Source organism: Furipterus horrens, unplaced genomic scaffold (assembly GCF_987537825.1).
Source record: "Furipterus horrens unplaced genomic scaffold, mFurHor1.1.pri manual_scaffold_2, whole genome shotgun sequence".
Lineage (NCBI taxonomy): Eukaryota > Metazoa > Chordata > Mammalia > Chiroptera > Furipteridae > Furipterus > Furipterus horrens.
Genome location: NW_028327172.1, coordinates 194,412,814 through 194,433,264, shown reverse-complemented (window position 1 = coordinate 194,433,264; position 20,451 = coordinate 194,412,814). Strand labels below are relative to the sequence as shown.

The 20,451-nt window shown below is 43.1% G+C and overlaps 2 protein-coding genes across 3 annotated transcripts in view; one reads left to right on the top strand and one right to left on the bottom strand.

Annotated features, from left to right (window-relative positions):
* LOC150020233 (kelch-like protein 5) overlaps positions 1-20,451 on the top strand; it is a 105,915-nt gene that overhangs the window by 7,929 nt on the left and 77,535 nt on the right. The gene's annotated exons all lie outside the window — the stretch shown is intronic.
* On the bottom strand, positions 2,961-14,998 carry LOC150020234 (replication factor C subunit 1-like). The gene is made up of 11 exons (XM_090291546.1): positions 14,599-14,998; positions 12,848-12,957; positions 11,431-11,545; positions 10,017-10,108; positions 9,674-9,811; positions 9,444-9,539; positions 9,223-9,321; positions 7,575-7,729; positions 7,330-7,447; positions 5,773-5,918; positions 2,961-3,213 (listed from the first exon to the last, which is right to left on the bottom strand). The coding sequence occupies exons 1-11, from the start codon at positions 14,996-14,998 to the stop codon at positions 2,961-2,963; spliced, it is 1,722 nt and encodes a 573-aa protein (XP_090147672.1).

Here is a 20,451-nt window from a genome sequence, read left to right as displayed (position 1 = left end):
TGTTCGTATATATAAAAGCATTTTTCTGTGGACAAGTTTCATATTTTTCATGATATTCTTAATAAGAGTCCATGACTCAAATAAGAATCGGTGTTTGGAAACTTTAAGGCAGGCAAAGAAAAGTCACTGTAAGTCATCATTTTTACCTATTCAATGGTCTGCAGTTCTACAAAATGACACGCAAAGTTAGTGAGCAATCAATAAATAATCAAAAAAAGGCTCACAATAAGGTACAAGTTAAAGCTGGCCTTTAATTACCCCAAAATAACTTCACTAATAGTGGTTACTTCAGTATACTAAGTAACCTGAAAAGCCTTAACATCGGGTTTCTAATAATTGCAGGAGTGGTCCATGAGCTCTTAACTGTAGATGTCTCAACTGTAGACGTCTCTTGTGAGAAATCACTGCAACCATTGAATCAGGTCAAAATCATGGAGAAGGCAAGCCAGAGAATGTCTTCTTAAACAGCACCAAATAAACACGCACAAGAGTGAGGTATTTGATACTATGTATTCATGTTATGTCACTACAGATTGTTCGTGCTCATTAATAAAGAAAGTAGGGGGATGTACGATTACATAACAGATTGTCCAATGGGAATACTGAATCTACAGATCAGACCGACTACGAGTAAAAATCCTCAGCCAGTAAACACTTCTTTTCCTAATGCATTACTACCACCTCCTGTTACTTCACTTGGCTCATCCCACCCTTATTCATAAGGAATACATTTATATTAGTTCCTAAGCTTTTCACGTCTTGCTTTTCACTCAGCTTAAAGCAAAGATAAACATACAAATTATAAAGTCGAATCCAGAAGTCTTTTTTTTAAGTATATTTTATTGATTATGCTATTACAGTTGTCCTAATTTTTTTCCCTTTGCCCCCCTCCAACCAGCAACCCGCTTCCCTTCAGTAACCCCCCTTAGTTCATGTCCATGGGTCGTGCATATAAGTTCCTTGGCTTCTCCTTTCCTATACTATTCCTAACATCCCTTTGTCTATTTTGTTCCTATCAACTATGCTTTTTATTCCCCGCACCTTTTCTCCCATTCTTCCCCTTCTCCCTCCCAGCTGATAACCCTCCAATGATCTCCATATCTAGGATTCTGCTCCTGTTCCAGTTGCTTGCTTAGTTTTGTTTTTGTTTTTTAGATTCAGTTGTTGACAGTTGATTTATTGTCATTTTAATGTTCATAGTTTTTATCTTCTTTTTCTTAAATAAGTCCCTTTAACATTTCACATGGCTTGGTGACGATGAACTTAAGCTTTACCTTGTCTGGGAAGCACTTCATCTGCCCTTCCATTCTAAATGATAGCTTTACTGGATAGAGTAATCTTGGTTGTAGGTCCTTGCTTTTCATCACATTGAATACTTCTTGCTTGCAGTTTCTTTTGAGAAATCAGCTGATAGTCTTATTGGAACTCCTTTGTAGGTAACTCTCTGCTTTTCTCTTGCTGCTTTTAAGATTCTCTCTTCACCTTTAACCTTTGGCATATTAATTATGATGTGTCTTGGTGTCTTGTGTGGTCCTCTTTGGGTCCAACTTGTTTGGGACTCTCTGTGCTTCCTGGACTTGTATGTCTATTTCCTTTGCCAAATCAGGGAAGTTTCCTTTCATTATTTTTTCAAATAAGTTTTCAATTTCTTGCTCTGACTCTTCTCCTTCTGGCATCCCTGTGGTTTGGATGTTGGCACTTTTGGAGATGACCCAGGGTCTTATGGTCTCTCGGGTTTTGTGTTTTTTGTTTTTGTTAGTTTTTAGAATTCTTGTTTCTTCATTCTATACTGGTTGACTTATTTATTTCTTCCTTATGTTCCAATTCATTGATCTGAACCCCAGCTTATTTCTCTTCACTATTGGTTCCCTGTGGATTTTTCTTTATTTCACTTAACGTAGCCTTCATTTCTTCTATTATGCATTTGCTGTACTAAATGAGTTTCCTAAGCATCCTTATCACCAGTGTTTTGAACTCACATCTGATAGATTGGCTATCTGCACTTCACTGAGTTCTTTTTTTGGAGTTCTGATCTGTTCTTTCATTTGGGCCACATTTCTTTGCCTGCTCAATTTGGAAGCCTCCCTGTGTTTGCTTCTGTGTATTAGGTAGAGCTGCTTTGACTCCCTGTCTTGGCACCTGTTACATTGTACGGGGCGGAGCCTTAGGTATTCATCAGTGAGCGGCAACCCACTTCACTGCTTTGTGGCGCTGTATGTGGGGGAGGGGTCAGAAAGGGAACAATGCCACTTGCTCAGCACTTACCCCTTTTCCAGTCACTTCACTCACTTCCCACATGTGACTGGCACCCCTCTAGCTGTTTAGCTGCGGCCCTTGTGGTGGTTCCCAGAGTGGGTGGGTTTGTGTTCATTCTGTGAGGGCCCTCTAAACACTCTCCTGAAAGACAAGCAGTTTCTTCCACTGCCCTAACCCCTACTGGTTTTCACAGCTAGAAGCTATGAGGCTTTATTTTTCCGGTACTGGAACCCTGGGCTGCGTAGTCTGGCCTGGGGCAGGGATCGCTCCCCAGGTGTCCCTCCCAGCTTTTATCTGCCACATGTGAACGTGAGATTGCCCTTTTTACCTGTCGCCACCGCAACACATCCTCTCCACCCCAGCTCCCATCTCCACCCCTCCTAACCATCTGGATGAATATTTCTTCTTTAAATCCTTGGTTGTCAGACTTCTATATAGTTCAATTTTCTGGCAGTTCTGGTTGTTTTTTTGCTTTGAGATTAGTTGTGATCCTTCTTAGGGCTGTGCCAGGAGGCAAAGCGTGTTTATCTATGCCTCCATCTCAGCTGGAAATCCTCAAATCCACAAGTCTCTTCTTAATATTGTACTCAAATAATACATTTGGAACGCATAGGCCATAAGAAGCAAAAAGCACTGAAGGAAGAAAACTAAACCTTTTAAAGCATGTAAACACCTCTGAAGTATTCCCAGAAGAAACCTGGTAATTACAAAGTGATGGAGAACCAGTGGGTTATACAAGTTACCTTGGAATCCAGCTTGGAGAAGGGACTAGGCTTGCCTCCCCAGCTGCTAATTTCCATGATATTCTCAAAGTCTTCTTTCATCAAATAATATGCATCCATAAGGGCAACAACATCCTGTACTCCTTCTACCCCTTGTGAGGTCAAGGGCTGTACAAGTGCATCCCTTATATGTGACAGATAATCCATATTTATAGTCCTTTTGCTGGAGTAAGTTCTTAAACCAAAACAAAAGAGACACACCTGTAGTTAATGGAAAACTACCACCAATTCAAGTCACAGTGTGCGTATCAACAGAGTTAATCTGATGGAGTTCAATCACTTTTAATAAAGTTCAATGGAATGCCTACTGTCCAACAGCTGGTGTAGAGAAAACTCAGTGCTACTCCACCAGAGTGATACATAGATTCCAATGTGCTCAAGGGGAGCTTTCTATTTTCCTGGATCAGAGAACGCAAAACACAAACATAGGTTCTCCTCCCACTCTACTACTAGGGCGCAGGCAACGAAAGTGTCTCTATGTGCTCATACTTCTCATAGCCAAAGATCACTCACTCCCAGTTCCAAATACTAAAAGCATCAGTAAAACACGGGGAGATTTCCTGCCTGAAGTGCCCTGCCACCTCCTAATAAGGGTCTTAAACACCTTTGCATATAACATACAAAATTACATATGAAAATGCTTCCCTTGCATTTCCTAATGCTGTTACTCTTAAATTTTTAGTGCTAGAGCAGGGTTTTTCCCAAATATTTTTTTAAAAGAACCTGCAGAGAATGTTCCTGCAGAGTCACAAGGTGGTCCACACACGGGCCAGGAAAAGACTTAGGGAAATAGCCTCTGATCGGCTGAGAACTAGAATGTTACCATGAAAGGGCTTTTTTCTCCTTAAATGTAACTTAAATACAGAAAATAGTTGAACAAAATAGTATCTCTAATGTCACCACCCTAAATCTTCCCAACCCAGCTGCCTCCATCTTCAAACCAGGCAATTATATATGTGTGTGTACTTTAAAAAAGAGACCTCAAAAGCTGATGGTTTCAGAACCGACATTAAAATCAGAAAGGATGGGATGATGAACAATACAGTGTACAGATGATGTGTTGTAGATTTGTGCACCTGAAACCTGTATATCTTGTTAATCAGTGTCACCCCAATAAATTCAATAAAAAGAAAACAATAAACGGAAAGGAAATGAAAGGTCCTTTTAAAGATTACCTATGGGTCCTGCTCCTGCCTTCAGGTAACTGAATGTCTGAATCACAAGAACCCACATAGCTCTATCAGAAGTCTAGAACCTTGCCCCACAATTGTTTTATTAACTAGGCAAAGAATTCAAACAATGCTCCTATTTTAAATTCACCCATTTCCTCTAGAGTCCCCTGTAATCGAACATACCAGTACTTGAAGACAAGTATAAGTCAATGAGCTACAGTGCCCAGGACAATCATGAAAGCTTTTCTAAAATTATTCTCATAATTTGTTATGTATTTGTTACCTTCTAGCAAAATCATATAACAGTAAATCTAGAAAAGTCTAAAGGGTTCTCATCCTTAGAAATGTATTACTTCCCCTAAAATTATACTTGACCTTGAGTGCATTTGGCAAGAAATCAAGATCGAAGCTTTCAGATTCTCAAAGGCATCTATGACCCAAAAAAGGTTAAGAGTAATAAAATCACACTTTCCCATTTTTAAAGATAAAGAGAAACCTGGCCTATAAAAGTTCTGTGGCTTAATCAGGGTTTAAAAATTAAGTAGGAACATTCTAATTTACTTTAAAAAATTGAGAAACTCACTACAGATGTCCTTGATGATGACAGTGGCCTGTATATGACTCCTTAAGAAACAGTTACAGTAGTCCCTCTCTATATCGCGGTTCACTTATCACAGGCTCACTGTATCACGGGATTTTTAAAAATATTATTTATCGTGGATTTTTCGCTATATTGCGGGATTTTGCGGTACTATATATGTATGTTGTTAAAGTTATGTAGGTTTAAGAGTGTAGAATAAATGTAAGGTTCCTACTTTGCGGGGGTGGGGGGGGTGTCTAGAACGTAATACCCGCGATAAGTGAGGGAACACTGTATTCAGCAATTTTATGTGCCAGATGAGTAAGCCTCAGTTCCTACCACCACAGATGTTCAGTCAAATGGGAAAAGGGGACAGACACAGAAAAGGACAGCCATAAAACAACACAGAAGCCCAGGGCTCAAAATCTATATGAGCACAACAAGAGCATCCAAGCAGACAGCCCTGGGGAAGAGTGAGGCATGACCCTTAAACTTCTCCAAGCACACTGGTTTTCCATTATCTGAGTATCCACTTCCTGTATAAATTAAACTGTACGCCCTATCCCAAATGGCTAGGATAGGTAAAAACTAGTTCATTTATTCAAATAGTTCCCTTTTCCAATTAAATTACTCTGAAGCAAAGATATTTTATATGCCTACTAATAATAGGCATGGTCACTATAACAATAAATAATAGCACTATCTCAGATATATATAGTTTTAAATTTTATCTTAAGAGTTATGACACATCTACCACCTGGCATTACTCTTCCAAAGTATTCTTTTAAGTGATAAATGTGTTATAATGATTATGGATAATAAAATGGAGTCTCACAAGATAAAAAGAACTTATTCAGGGTCATTTATCTAGTTAGCAATAAAATCAAATTAAAATATAAATCTTTTGACTAACTCTATCCTTATCAGAAAAAGGCTACATACACTACACTGATAAAATACCAGAAACGGAGTAACCACGTACCTGAGACTCATATGCAGTGCGAGGTCCTGAATAAGACGATCGTGTTTGCCTGTAGACGAGTGCTTACCCAGCCAGCTTGGGAAGGTGGGAAACTGGCTCAGGGAACCCCTCATTAACTCTCCGGGAAGAACGCTAGCATAAATGGCCTGAAAAAACCAAGTGCAGACCACACTTTAAATTCTGTACGAAGTTGCTTCCTTAGCAGCAGCTGGCTTCCAAGCAGTCTCTGTCTGGGAAGGGAAGCCACACTGTCCCACGTACCTACTTCCAGAGCAGTCAGGCCCTTTCCCTCCATCTCTGACCTGTGGGTGTGGGAAACGTCCCAGGGAAAACATCTCATTATGGTTAATACCTTGGTCCACAACACGTATGGCCCAGAGAGATCATCTTGCCAACTCAGCCTCCTCAGCCAACTGACCTCAACACACCAGTTACCTGGTGGAGGCCACTGTCACAGAAGAGACTTTTTTCAGAGGAGCATGACTGTCTTTAACACGAGCTACTGATGGCATAGGTGCAGCAAAGCATGAAAAGTCTATAATCATCAGAGAATCAAGTCAACTGACACTTGAGAAAAGTAAAAAAGGGTATCCTTGGATATCTCTATTTCAAAGGTTTTCAGTTTTTTAAAGGCTGGAATTATACATAAACTTTGTATCCTGCTTTATTCTAATAACTGAGTTTTTCATATTAATCTTTAAAAATAAAGGTGGCATAATGTTCTAATCAAGAGAATTTACCATAATTCATCACTCTCCTGTTGCTGGACATGGGGATTTTGTCCAATTTTTTGCCATTGGCCCTAATGATTGAGGGAATATTTTTGTACATTAAGCTTTTCTGTGTTTGAAATTATTTTTTAAGATAAATTCTCAAAAGCACAATTACTAGGTTAAAAAATGAACACTTTTAAAACATGAGGAAGAATTATTTATCTCCAGAACAAGTGTTTTTTGTTTTTTTCAAGCAATGTGTGGTAGGACTGAGAGAAGAGCAGGCCACGATAAGTCCCTTATTATTCAGGCCAATAATACTGTATAAATACGTAAAACTCAAACAAGAACAAATACTCCTAATTATGAATGTTTACAAAACTATTCTGAGTAAAAGATATCAACTGAAATGAAGTACCCAATACAAATCTACCTCTTTAGCAAAAGAGAAGAAAATCAAAATCCAGGCATCAGAAAGTGGCTGCTGCCTGTCTGGCTGCACTTCTTCAAGGAGAAGCTACTTAGGAATCATCTGAGAGAGCCAAGAATGACAAAAAAGAAATAGATTCTTAAGGTAACATAGAGGAAATGACACTTCTGACTCACATCTCAATTATGACCAAAATCTAATGTTATTTCCATATGTCTATTTACATAAAAATATTATAAACCACTGAAAAATAATGCCAGGTTAACAAACAGACTATAGTGACCACAGAGCATTTTCATCTACAACACGCTGCATTTTAGCCCTAACAGCCGTAAGGTTTATCCCGTATTTTAACTAACCACAGGAGCTAGAAGCAACTTCGCTCTCCCGAATGGAAGCAGAGCCTGGGCTTACTTGTGTGGGCAGGAGACTCCAGTTCTGCTGACTCCGGATCTGCCGGTCCACTAGGTCACCATCACATATGCTATCTGCTGCTCTGCTTAACAGCATCAAGTGCTTCTTCATGTCACCCCTGCAGGATATAAGCCAGACTGGATCACAGCCCTGTCCACACTGCACACCCCTCCCTCTCAGTTCCTTGGCCTTCACAGCGCCGGGGAGGGGTGTACTTCTAACCCTCACCAGCTCTGAGAACTCACCCTGCGGCTACAGGCTTCACGTGTATGTAGTTCTCCTGGACAAAGAGGGGCGCTATCGAATAATCGTGAAAAAAGAGATCTGATTTGTCCACAAGTGACATATGTGCAGTCTCCTCTCCAGCTGCAAACACCTTCCGGGCAACATCAAAGGGGCCCTAAAAAGAAAGAGGGACACTCCTAGTAGAAGCGCCACTACGCAGATGCTGACAAAGATGTGCAGCAATAGGAACTCTCATTCACTGCTGGCAGGAATACAGAGTGCTGCCGGCTGGAAGTCCGTTTGGTGGTTTATTATAAAACCAAACATACTCTCCACCATACTCTCCCGTAGTTGTGCTCTTTGTATGTACACAAATGAATTAAAAACTTGTATCTCACACACACACACACACACACACACACACCTGCACATGGATGTTTAGCAGCTTTACTCATAATTGCCACAACTTGGAAGTTATCCTTCAGTAGGTGAACAGATAATCTGTGGTACCCCCAGACAATGGAATATTATTTAGCACTAAAAAGAAATGAGCTATCAAGCCATGAAAAAACATGGAGGAAAAGTTAAATAAATATTATTAAGTGAAAGAAGCCAATCTGAAAAGGCTACCCAGTATGATTCCAACTATGTAACATTTCCAAAAAGGTGAAACTATGGAGACCATAAAAAGATTGGTGATTGCCAGGGGTGAGGGGGAAGGGGTGGGATGAACAGGCAGAGCACAGAGGATTTTTACTCTGCTACCATGGCAGATGCATGTCATTATACATTTCTCAAAGCCCATAAAATGTACAACACTATGGACTTTGGGTACTAACGATGTGTTAATGCAGGTTCATCAGTTGTAACAAAGGTACCACACTGGCAGGGGTACTGAGAGTAGAGAAGGCTGGATATGTGTGCAGACAGGAGGTATATGGAGAATCTGTTTTAACTTGGCTGTGAATCTAAAATTGCTCTAAAAAATGTAATCATTTTTTTAAAAGGTGAGAATGAAAACACTGCTCTAACTGTAACAATTTCTGACTAGTGGCTAGGTGAAATAGGACACAAGAGATAACTGATAAGACCTCTAGTTTCAGAGAGATTATTAAACTATAAACCATTGAGAACGGATTATTCTGAACAGTTGCAAAACCACTGAAAACACGAATGAAATCCATATGCCAAGGACTCTGAAGAAGCCCTTTTAGAATTATTGAAGCATGTATAATTTAAAACTTCCCCTTCTCAAAATTTTCAATATACACTGAAAAATTTCATTTGAATTAGAAACATTTTTAGCAGCTGTATCTCTTATTATAAATATCCAGCCCTGACCAATGTAGCTCAGCTGGTTGGAGCATTGTCCTGTAAAGTGAAAGGCTGTGGGTTCAATTCCTGGTCAGGGCACAAACCTAGGCTGTGGGTTTAATACGTCAGGTGCATACGGGAGGCAACTGATCGATGTTTCTCTCACATCAACGTTTCTTTCTCTTCTTCTTCTCTCCCCCCTCCCCCCACACCACCCCCTTCCTCTCTCTCTAAAAGCAAAATGTCCTCAGGTGAGGATAATGAAGAAAGAAAGAAAGAAATATCCACAGGTTCCACAGGTGTGTCAAGGAACTACAGAACAAGAATTAACTAACAAACAAAAACTCATTTTACCAGTTTGATATCCTTTTTGGCTCTATGAGAATCCGCCTTGGCTTGGTCATAGGTTAGTGCCTTGCTCTGTGCACACCACATACTCAGATTATGTAAAACCTAAAAGAATCACAAATAAGACACTGTCAAATGGGACAAAACAGCCACTCCCACTCCCCAAAAGGTTGAAGGCATCAATTCAAAAGAATTATCAATCGTCATACGATATATATTTAATTTACCTGTCTGATATCTTGATTGGCTCCCAAAATTATTTCATTCATAGCCGGAGGAGGAACCTTCAAACCCTCTTTAAATGCAATAGACATCATAGCAGCCTAAAAGGAGAATCTTCAATGATTTTTTTAAACTTATATAATCAGATATTTAAAAAATATTTATCAGATACTTTTAAAACTGACCCTTCAATAAATAGAATAACGTGATGGAAAAAAAATTCCAAACACCATACCTTAATCTGTTCAACCCGAGGTCTTTGAAAACGAAGATCAAAACAATGATGAACCAAAGAGCGAATCTTGGGATGATTTCTATCATTGCACATACAAATAATGGGAATTTTTGTATGCTTTATCAGACCAATTAATTCCTAAAAGGCAAATTTGCAACACAAAAATAATTATTTAAAAAAACAAAATACCATGCAATGCATATATTTTCAGTTTTAAAAACCTCCTCAGCAACATGGTTTAATTGTCAAACTTATCACAGCATAATAATTAGTTCTTTATATTTTTCGTGGAAAAAAAATTAAAATCAACAGTAAAACTGCAAAAATATAATGCTTCCATTACCTGAATTCCACCCCTGTCCTCACTGCCCGCCATGCCATCTACTTCATCCATGATGAGGGCGTGCTTCCTGCTCATGGGAGAGGCTGCTCCACCTGACCCCACGTGGAGAAGCAGAGGGATGAGACAGAAACAGAAGAGCCATTGTTCAAACACTGCCGCTTTATAAACAATTATATAACACACTGTAAACTGAGAAGAACACGTTAAAATCCAAAAGGTACAAGAGTACGCAGTGAGCAGTGTCCCTTCCACCCTGGCCACTGCGGGTACCCAGCTTGCCTCTCCAGAGGCAAACAGTGTGAACAGACTCTTGTATATCCTTTCAGAGCCATTCTACACATGTAAAAAATATGTGTGCATAAAAATATACAGCTGGGTTTGGTCATTTAATATAGTTTTGTGATCTATTCCTCATTATAGATATAGAACATCTCATTTTTCAAGGCTGTTTAATAATGTTCCATCTTACACATGTATCATAATTCACTTAATCTCTATCTATTGATAAAATGTGAAGATTCTTCCGCTATTATAAATCGCACTAAGTGAATATCCATGTATATGTCATTTTGCATATTATACAAGTATTAACAATGAACAGAGGAGTTAGAACTTCTGGGTTAGAGGATATGTGGAATTGAATCTTGAGAAATACTGCCAGATTGCCCTGCAGAGTTGTACCAATTTACACTCCCACCAGCCATATATAACAGTGACATTTCCTGAGCAAGTTCTTTTTAACAATGACTTTCTACCATTGAAGTACCAAGAATTCAGGTGACCATGCAATTGACCATAGGTTCCAAATATGCACTATTCAGTCTGTAATGCGGGCATCCCATTTTCCCCATAAACTCTGATCACATCAGACCACTAGCCAACTAGCCATGACCTTCCACACAGTGGTACATACTTCCACACTGTCTTTTCCTCCCCTATTACTCTTGTCTGAAATAACCCTTCTACCCACAGAGGAGCCTCTTCCTCATTCTTCAAGACCCTTCAAGCAAATGTCACCCTTTCCTGGTAGTTGTCCCCAATGCCCCAAATAGAATCACTTCTTCATCTACAGGCCTCTGTCATCTCACTCATCACACTGTATTAAATACAGTTTCTTTGCCCTCTTCACAGGATTCAACTGTGAATCTGCTAAAATCATATGCAAAATACATAAATATATTCATGTGTGAATTTTTATCACATTCTCAGAAATCTCTAATACCTAAAAAAAAAAAAAAAAGGTAATTATTGTCCTATTAAGTTACATCAGAGGCTTTTCTTATTCTCTCATTAGCCCCCGGATATGGCAGGGTACCTAGTGTATAGTAGTAATTACTAAACATTGAAATGAACTTGTTTTTCTTACATAACCAAAAACAAACAAACAAAAAAAACAGTTCAGTCAGCCACATACTTGAATAAAAGCCTTTGATGCTGGTATTGTTCAGAGACTCCGCGACAATCTCCTTCAAACTGTTCTTACTCCGGGTATCACTTGCATTCAGTTCCACGTAACTATATCCCAATTCCTAATCAATATATTGGAAACCATTACTATCACAATGTAAATTATTAATCCTCCCCCCCAAAAAAAGAGCAGTTAAGGAAGAAAGAGTGTAGAAAAATCACATAAAGAAACATGGGTAAAAGATGAAGTATGGTAATAACAGACAATGAGATTAACTATAATATGCCTCACAGTCATGAGATTTTTAAAATATCATATTCATACATACCACACACACATAAACACACAGGTTTGGCTGATAAATCACTAACCTAGAAGAACATATTTGAACAAGCAATTTTACTGTTTGCTTCTTGAAGTCTTAAGAGTTAAATATAACCATCCCAAGATTTCAATATCAGATAAAGAATTAATCTATTATAATTGTTGACTTCAAGATAAATAATGAAGTTATTATCATTTTTTTGTCAAATTATCCCTTTATAAAATTGTCCTCTGAAATCATGAAAAACCAAGTTATTCTGGTACCTTTTGCAAAACTGGTCCTCGTAATCATAAAACATTAAAAAGTCTTAACTGAATTCCCGAAAAAGTAATGACGATAATGAAAGAAGAAAAGAGTCATGTTCCCTATTGTAAAGACTACGCAAAAGTATATATTTCTTTGGTTTTTTTAATGTTTATAGAGTGGAAATTTCATAGTTCTTACACAAGCTAAAAATCTGTGCTCTGGTCCCTACAACAAGGATCAAACAAAACCACTAGCTTATGGGAGAGAGGACTGGTAAATCCAGCAATAAATTTAAAATAAGTTCAAAGTCCTTCGTTTTTATCGTTCTGATACTATTTCATGCATCATTTCATACCATTCTGATATACGTCATCTGTGGTTTGCTTTAATGCCTTGTCTTCTCACTGTCTAGAAATGGCAGCCACAGAGACAAGAGCAAAGGCGGGACCCCATATGCCTGGGTTCACAGTGCCACTGTCCTCCTCTCTAAGCCCATTTCATCTGTCACATGAGGATGGTAACGGTACACAAAATTTTTAGAAGAGTATATAAGACATGTGTGTCTATAAGACTAATATCTATGAAATAATCACCCAAAAGCTTAATACACTGCCAGGTACACAAGCAAATATTACCTATGATTATAATTATAAATATATTTTTTTTTAAAGAATGAAAATGACAAATATCCCAAAAACCAAAGCAAATTCTAAAGGTTTAATTTCAGGAAGCTATATACACAACAGGTTAAAATATCCGTACACCACATCCACACTCACACACACGTGCACATCCCCTACACATGCCCACGCCTATGGTACCTTTCCAGCCACACTACAAGAGAACACCCACCTGACAAACCAGAGAGGCCGTGGTTGTTTTGCCAACACCTGGAGGGCCTGAGAGCAATGCTGCTTTAAAACTAGAGCCATCATCTTTGCCAGCAAATTTACCAAACTTTGCTGCTGGGAAGAAAAAAGTTCCAGAGTGTTAACCTATACTACCTCACAGAAAACTCAGGATTAATTGTGCATCAATTTAGCATCAAGAACAGCCCTCCAGTTTAGTTCTAAATTCCCAGAATATTTTCTATAAAGTATAAGCAAGAGTTCCCAGAGAGCTTAGTAAAATTCTACTCCCTAGATCACCTCCACCCAAAATAAATTAACTTCTAAAACTCATTAATGTCAGAACTTTGATTTGAAATAATACTTTTATGATTTCCTTTACTACAAAAGCACAGTCCATGGAGCAGGCCACCTGGGCTCCAATCCCAATTCCACCTATCCTGAATGCCATCTCTCACCAGCGGGGAGAAGTGACTTAGCCCCTCTGGCCTGATGGCTTCTTTATGAAATGAGGGTAACAACAGTAATGTGCCTGGAAGGGATGTTGTGCGGATGAACATGCCTGAGCACAGAACACACCTAACATGCCTCAATAAACGTTAGCAAGCATAACTGGTTTACATGATCACAAAAAGAAAAGTGAAATGGAGAGGCAGTGTCTTCAGCCACCATGCACAGCTCTATAGCGTTCTTCGTCCCCTTATGACATGGATACCTGGCACATCAAGGGTACTCACACACACACACACATACACACACAGCTACTGGCAGATTTAAACCTACGGCAGGCATGAGCAAAAGGGACTATGGATCACTGGAAGCCTTCAAGTTTTCTCCAGGCACACAAAGCACTTATGCCCCCTTTTAAGGTCGATTTTGTGGGTGTGGAAAGAGAGACAACTATTACAATTATCTAACTGTTATAAATAAAATAAACTGGCATCATCAGCCAATGCCTAGTGACCACACACACTAAGAGCCAGTTACCCCTTTGTCTTATTTCTTATACAATATCCTCCAGGGTTGCAGCTGAAGCTCAAAAAAAAAAAAAAAACAAAAAAACAGTACGAACATCTGTGATCTGAAACCTCAGTTCCAATATTTTGGACATTAAATATATATTGTGGGTGTTCATATTCCATGACAAATACATGGTGAACTAGCACAGAAATTAGAGAAGCTCAGGACTATGAGGCCTACCAGGAACAAACATGCTGCTGGGTTTTGGGGTTGCCTAACCTGTAGGCGTGCCTCGGCATTTTACTTGCACCTTTCCCCCAAGTCTCCTTGGTACTCTGAGCGGTCTTGCTCACGTTTACCTTCAGACCTGGGTACGTGTGCTCTCTCCCAGCCAGCACTCACCTCTCCCTTCCCCTAGCTAACAGCTGCCTGGTTTCCAAGTCTTGGCTTAGACAGCCATTCCTCCAGGGATGAAAGCACACGTCCCCATCCCAGACTGCACCTTTCCACCCCATACTTTACCCCTATCACAGTATTAGCTCATTCCAACTTAACGGCTGGTTCATATGCCTCCCCACGGCCTGTGAGCTCCTTAGGGAGACTGTATTTTTGTCACAGCAGCATCTGTGGGATCTAGTACAGCACCTGGGCTCAGAGCAGGTGCTCAGCGAATGCTTGCTGAGAGATGAATGAACCAACTATCAGACTTCCTCACATGTGTGCCACTGAGCAATGATATGGTGACGGACACACACACACACACACACACACACACGAATGAAGCTGTAAAATCACCGTGTTTCTTGTCTTCGGGTGGACTCTTGTGCCAGTTTTGGAGCCAGCGTAGGAGCTTGTTGGCACAGCTCTGGTCCCCTTGCTGCCCAATTATGGTCTTGAGCGAGGTTGGCTTGTATTTATCCACCCAGAGCAAAGCTGCCACTTGGTTTTCACTGTTGTCATCAGCCAGTTTCCTAGCCCGGCTGTCGCCCTTTGTCTCCTCGGCCACCTGCTCCTTGAAGTCCAGGCCTCTCTGAAACACACTTGTTTCCTTTTTTACAGACTTCATAGAGACGTCCTTCTGGGGAGTCGGTTTGCGCTTTTTGGATTCTGATTCGTTCTTAGTTGGACTACTTTTCCTTTTTCCTTGGTTATTTTTTGGGGGTGTTCTCTGCAATTTGGACTTTCCTTTATTCATCTTGAAAGTTGAAAAAGTGAGGGAAAAAGACACTTGGTGAAATGAATAATTCCCATCCTGCTAAATGTACTCGAGAGGATAATCTGAGATGTCCAAATAAGCTACCCAAGCTGAGGGTGTCTTTTCACAATGGACCCTGTGCTATCTGTGGAAATCATCAGCTCCCAAACTTTATAAAAATCAACAGCAAACACAAATGAAAAGCACCCAAATGCAATTTTTAAAATACATAATCCAATATTAGTTTGAAAAAGACAAGATAGAGAGATTTTGTTCTAGTTTTCTAAATAGTTAAACGTTAATGCCTCCAAATAATATATACATATGTCAGGTGGGTGCAAGACTTACTGGAAGGTCACTCTGTAAGCTACATAATATCAAACCACCCTGCCGCATTCCATAAACTAATATAATATTGAACGTAAATAGAGACACCCCCTGGCTGGTTTGGCTCAGTGGATTGAGCGTCGGCCTGCGAGCTAAGTGTCGCTGGTTCGATCTTCCAGTCAGGGCACACCAGAGAAGGAAAACTCTGACTCCAAAAAACCTCCGCTGCCTTGCGGCATACCTCTTCAGGGGAAAGGCTAAGGAGAAGGGAAACTCTGACTCCAAACCTCCGCTGCCTTGCGGCATACCTCCTCAGGGGAAAGGCTAAGGGAGTAAACCCCGACAGAAAATCCGGAGCCAGAGTCCCTAAGGCGGTTTGACGTTGTAGTCAACACCGGCAACTCCTGCGGCGCACCTGAAGCCAAGCTGTATTGACTCTGTCTTTCCCCTTGGATCCTTCAGCTGCGAAGAGAGGGGGGGTCTGCTGCATGGGCAACAGCTGGCCCTCCATATCACCCTGCCCAGGCTTTGTAGCTTCACTGGAGAGGACACTCCAGCGTCATCGCAAGATGTCGACTTGACACGGGAGGAGACAGTTACCGGTTATAACTCATCCGATTGGCGAAGGAAACGAGCGCCAGGGGTCTTCTCTGACGGTGGGAGAGGTCATCGCACCTCACTGGACAGCTACCGCCCGCCTCAAGCTGGGCAGCCCCCAGCCAATTAGGTGCCGTCTCGCCATGGCTCACCTGCCCCACTGGGTGCGTGGGGATCAGAGAGGCGTCTCTTGAAAAGTGGGCCACAAAACACTCGCACCAGGCAATTCCAAGCAAACAACAAGAAAGAAGCCTCCAGCTCTTCGCCTCGCTAGCTGGAACATCAGGACCATGTGTCCCGGACTTACTGCAGACCTTCCGTGGATCAATGGTGCCAGGAAAACCGCCGTCATCGACAGGGAACTGGCACGACTAAACATCGACATTGCGGCTCTACAGGAGACCCGGTTGGCCGACAACAGAACTATCAGAGAAACCAACTACACCTTCTACTGGCAAGGGAAGTCTCCGGACCAACCAAGACAGCACGGTGTTGGGTTCGCTGTGAAGAACACGCTTGTTAACTCCATAGAGCCACCCACAGGAGGCACAGAGAGATTACTTACCCTCCGATTGTCAACAACTTTCGGCCCAGTCAGCATTCTTAGCGTGTATGCCCCAACCCTCTGCGCCACCACTGAAGAGAAAGAACAGTTCTACCATGCACTGGACGAAGTGTTATCCAAGATCCCCAGAAGTAACGCTCTTTATCTCCTTGGAGACTTCAACGCAAGAGTAGGAGCCGACCACATGGCCTGGCCCACCTGCCTCGGAAATTTTGGGAGAGGAAAGATCAATGAGAATGGTCAGCGACTGCTTGAGCTTTTGTGTCACCATGGCCTGTGCGTGACAAACACATTCTTCAAGTGCAAAGAGATCCACCAGGTGTCATGGAGGCACCCCCGCTCCCGCCACTGGCACCAGCTTGACCTCGTCATCACCAGAAGAACGGATATTGGCAGCACCCTCCTCACCCGCAGCTTCCACAGTGCAGGCTGCGACACGGACCATGCCCTTGTGGTAAGCAAGGTGCGCATAACGCCGAAGAGGTTGCACCACTCCAAGATGAAGGGTCGCCCACGCATCAATACCAGTTGTGCCAGCAACCCAGTTAAGACCCAGCAATTCATCAACAGGATGGAAGATGCACTCGGCGAGGGAGTGGCGGCAGATGACATTATCGAATCCAATTGGCCACGTCTCCGCGACGCCATATACAACTCCGCCATTATTGCTTACGGGAAGAAAGAGCGGAAGAACGCTGACTGGTACGAGGCTCACTGGGAAGAAATGGAACCCGTGATCGAGGCTAAGAGGAAGGCCCTACTGGCTTACAAGGCCACGCCCACTCCCAGTACACTTCAAGCTCTACGGGCTGCCAGAAACAAAGTCCAGAAGACCGCCCGCCACTGTGCCAACACCTATTGGCTAAACCTGTGCAGAAGCATCCAGGAAGCCGCCGATATAGGCAACGCACGAGGAATGTATGAGGGTATCAAGAAGGCAACAGGCCCAATCCCCTCCAAGATCGCCCCCCTTAAGTCCAAGACAGGTGAGGTCATCACTGACCAGGAACAGCAAATGCGGCGGTGGACCGAGCACTACCTCGAGCTGTACGCGACGAGGAACACCGTAACAGACACTGCTCTTAACGCCATCCCAGACCTACCAGTCATGGAGGAGCTAGACACCTCACCTACTGCGGCAGAGCTCGGCAAAGCCATCGACCGCCTCGCTTGCGGGAAAGCACCAGGAAGCGACGGAATCCCTCCAGAAATCCTAAAGAGTGGGAAACCAGTCCTGCTACAGCCGCTCCACCATCTACTCTGTCTCTGCTGGAAGGAGGGTTACATCCCCCAGGATATGAGAGATGCCAACATTATCACCATGTACAAGAACAAAGGAGACCGCAGCGACTGCAACAACTACCGGGGCATCTCTCTCCTTCCTCAGCGTCGTCGGCAAAGTATTCGCCCGGGTCGCTCTTGCCCGCCTGCAGACCCTTGCTTCCCGCGTCTACCCAGAGTCCCAGTGTGGCTTCAGAGCTGGCCGATCAACAGTGGACATGATCTTCTCCCTACGCCAGCTGCAGGAGAAGTGTCACGAGCAGCATAAACCACTCTACCTCGCCTTTATCGACCTCACGAAGGCGTTTGATCTGGTCAGTCGAAGCGGACTCTTCAGCTTGCTACGGAAGATTGGCTGTCCACCACATCTGCTTGCTGTGGTCATGTCCTTTCACGACAACATGCACAGCACGGTGTCCTACAACGGCGCAACCTCTGAGGCCTTCCCAGTCAGCAGCGGAGTAAAGCAGGGCTGCGTCCTCGCGCCTACGCTGTTCGGAATCTTCTTCTCCATGCTCCTCCAATACGCCTTTAAGGACTGCAGTGAGGGTGTCTTCATTCACACCAGATCCGATGGCAAGCTCTACAACCTGGCCCGTCTACGAGCCAAGACCAAAGTCAAAGAGGTGCTCATCCGTGAGATGCTCTTCGCCGACGACGCAGCCTTGACATCACACTCCGAAGAGGGACTCCAGCAGCTAGTCACTTGCCTTTCCCACGCATGCAAGGAGTTCGGACTAGCCATCAGCCTGACGAAGACGAACGTTATGGCTCAAGGCACGGGGACTCCCCCATGCATCACCATCGACGGATACACCCTGGAGGTTGTCAACGACTTCACTTACCTCGGGTCCACCATCTCGAGCTCTCTGTCAGTTGACTTGGAGGTCAACCGGAGAATCGCCAGGGCAGCCACAGTTATGGCCAAACTGAACCGGCGAGCGTGGAACAATTCCAGCCTCACTGAGAAAACCAGACTGCGCATCTACAAAGCCTGCGTGCTCAGCACTCTCCTCTATGGCAGCGAGACGTGGACCACCTACGCAAGGCACGAAAGGAAACTCAACAGCTTCCACATGAGGTGCCTGCGACACGTCCTGCATGTCGCCTGGCAGGATAAGGTCCCCAACACCGAGGTGCTGAAGCGAGCCAACATGAGCAGTTTGCATGCAGTTCTTAGTGAGAGACGCCTCAGGTGGCTCGGCCATGTCAAAAGAATGGATGCAGGCCGTATTCCCAAAGACCTCCTCTACGGCGAGCTAGCAGAAGGCCAGAGGATGACAGGGCGCCCAAAACTGCGGTTCAAAGACATCTGCAAAAAGGACATGACACAATGCTCCATCAATCTCAACACATGGGAAGTTCAAGCAGACAACCGCCTAGCCTGGAGGCTCGTGGTCAGGCAAGGTACGTCACGCGCAGAGGCTGCGCGCAACGAGGAGGCGGTCCAGAAAAGATCGAGGAGGAAGCAGCGTCAACAGCAGCAACAACAGCCATCTGCCTTCACCTGTAACAAGTGCGGCAGGGATTGTCACTCCCGAGTCGGACTGCACAGCCATTCTCGGTGGTGCAGATAGACTCTCAAGAAGCTACGCCATCGTCTCTCAAGACGGACGGCTGCCAATGATGATGATGATGACGATGAATTTAGTTATAAAAATTGATAATGCTGACATCATTTTTAAACAGACAACCAACCAGTCCTGGCCAGGTGTCTCAGTTGGTTGAAGTGTTATCCCAATTCACCAAGGTTGCAGGTTCGATCCCCAGTCAGGGCACATATGAGAATTAACCAATGACTTCTGGTCAAGATGGAGGCATAAGTAGACATGCTTTGCTTCCTCACACAACCATAGAAAAAATTATAACCAGATCTCAAGAACAAATAACAATGAGAACCATCAGAAAACTGAGCTATATGGAAGTCCAACAACCAAGGATTTGAAGAAGCCACAGTCATCCAGATGGATAGGAAGGGCAGAGAGGTGGTGTGGCTTGGACAAGTGGCAGTGTAACAGATGGTCCCACGTTCACGTGTGGTGGGTAAAAATCAGGAGGGATACCCTGGGAGCAGCCTCAGGTAATCCCAGCCCCAGGCCAGACTCCATAGCCAAGGGTTCCAGCACCATGAAGATAAACCCCTATTACCTCTGGCTGTAAAAACCAGTGGGGGTTGGGTCGGCAGAAAAACTGCAAGATTTTTCCACTTAAAGGGCCTGCGTGGTCTTAGAACATGTGCAAACCCCAGGGCAGCAACTGGAAGGGCACCAATCGCATATGAGAAGTGGATGAAGTGACTGGAAATGGGGCAAGTGCCAGGCACATGACCAGAGTCACGCAGTGGCATTGTCCTCTCTCCGAGCCCCGCACCACAAACAGAGCTACAAAGTGGTAAAGTGGGTGGCCCCACCCTGGCAATTACCTAAGGCTCTGACCCACACAGTTTACAGGTGCCTTTGCTACATAGGCCACGCTGCTAAGACGGAGTAAAAGCAGCTCTACCTAATCCACAGAGACAAACACAAGGAGGCTGCCAAATTGAGGAGGTGAAGAAATAAGGTCCAAATGAAAGAACAGAACAAATCCCCAGAAAAAAGAACTAAGTGAAATGGAGATAGCTGACCTATTAGATGCAGAGTTCAAACACTGGTGATAGGGATGCTCAGAGAACTCATAGAGTATG

Excerpts from the sequence above, each read along its gene's own strand:
- LOC150020234 (XM_090291546.1), bottom strand. The coding sequence starts at position 14,998 with ATGAATAAAGGAAAGTCCAAATTGCAGAGAACACCCCCAAAAAATAAC. Across the intron at positions 7,730-9,222 it reads CCAAAAAGGATATCAAACTG|GGCCCCTTTGATGTTGCCCG; the intron begins GTAAAATGAGTT and ends CTTTCTTTTTAG. Across the intron at positions 5,919-7,329 it reads GGAGTCTCCTGCCCACACAA|GCCATTTATGCTAGCGTTCT; the intron begins GTAAGCCCAGGC and ends TGGTTTTTTCAG.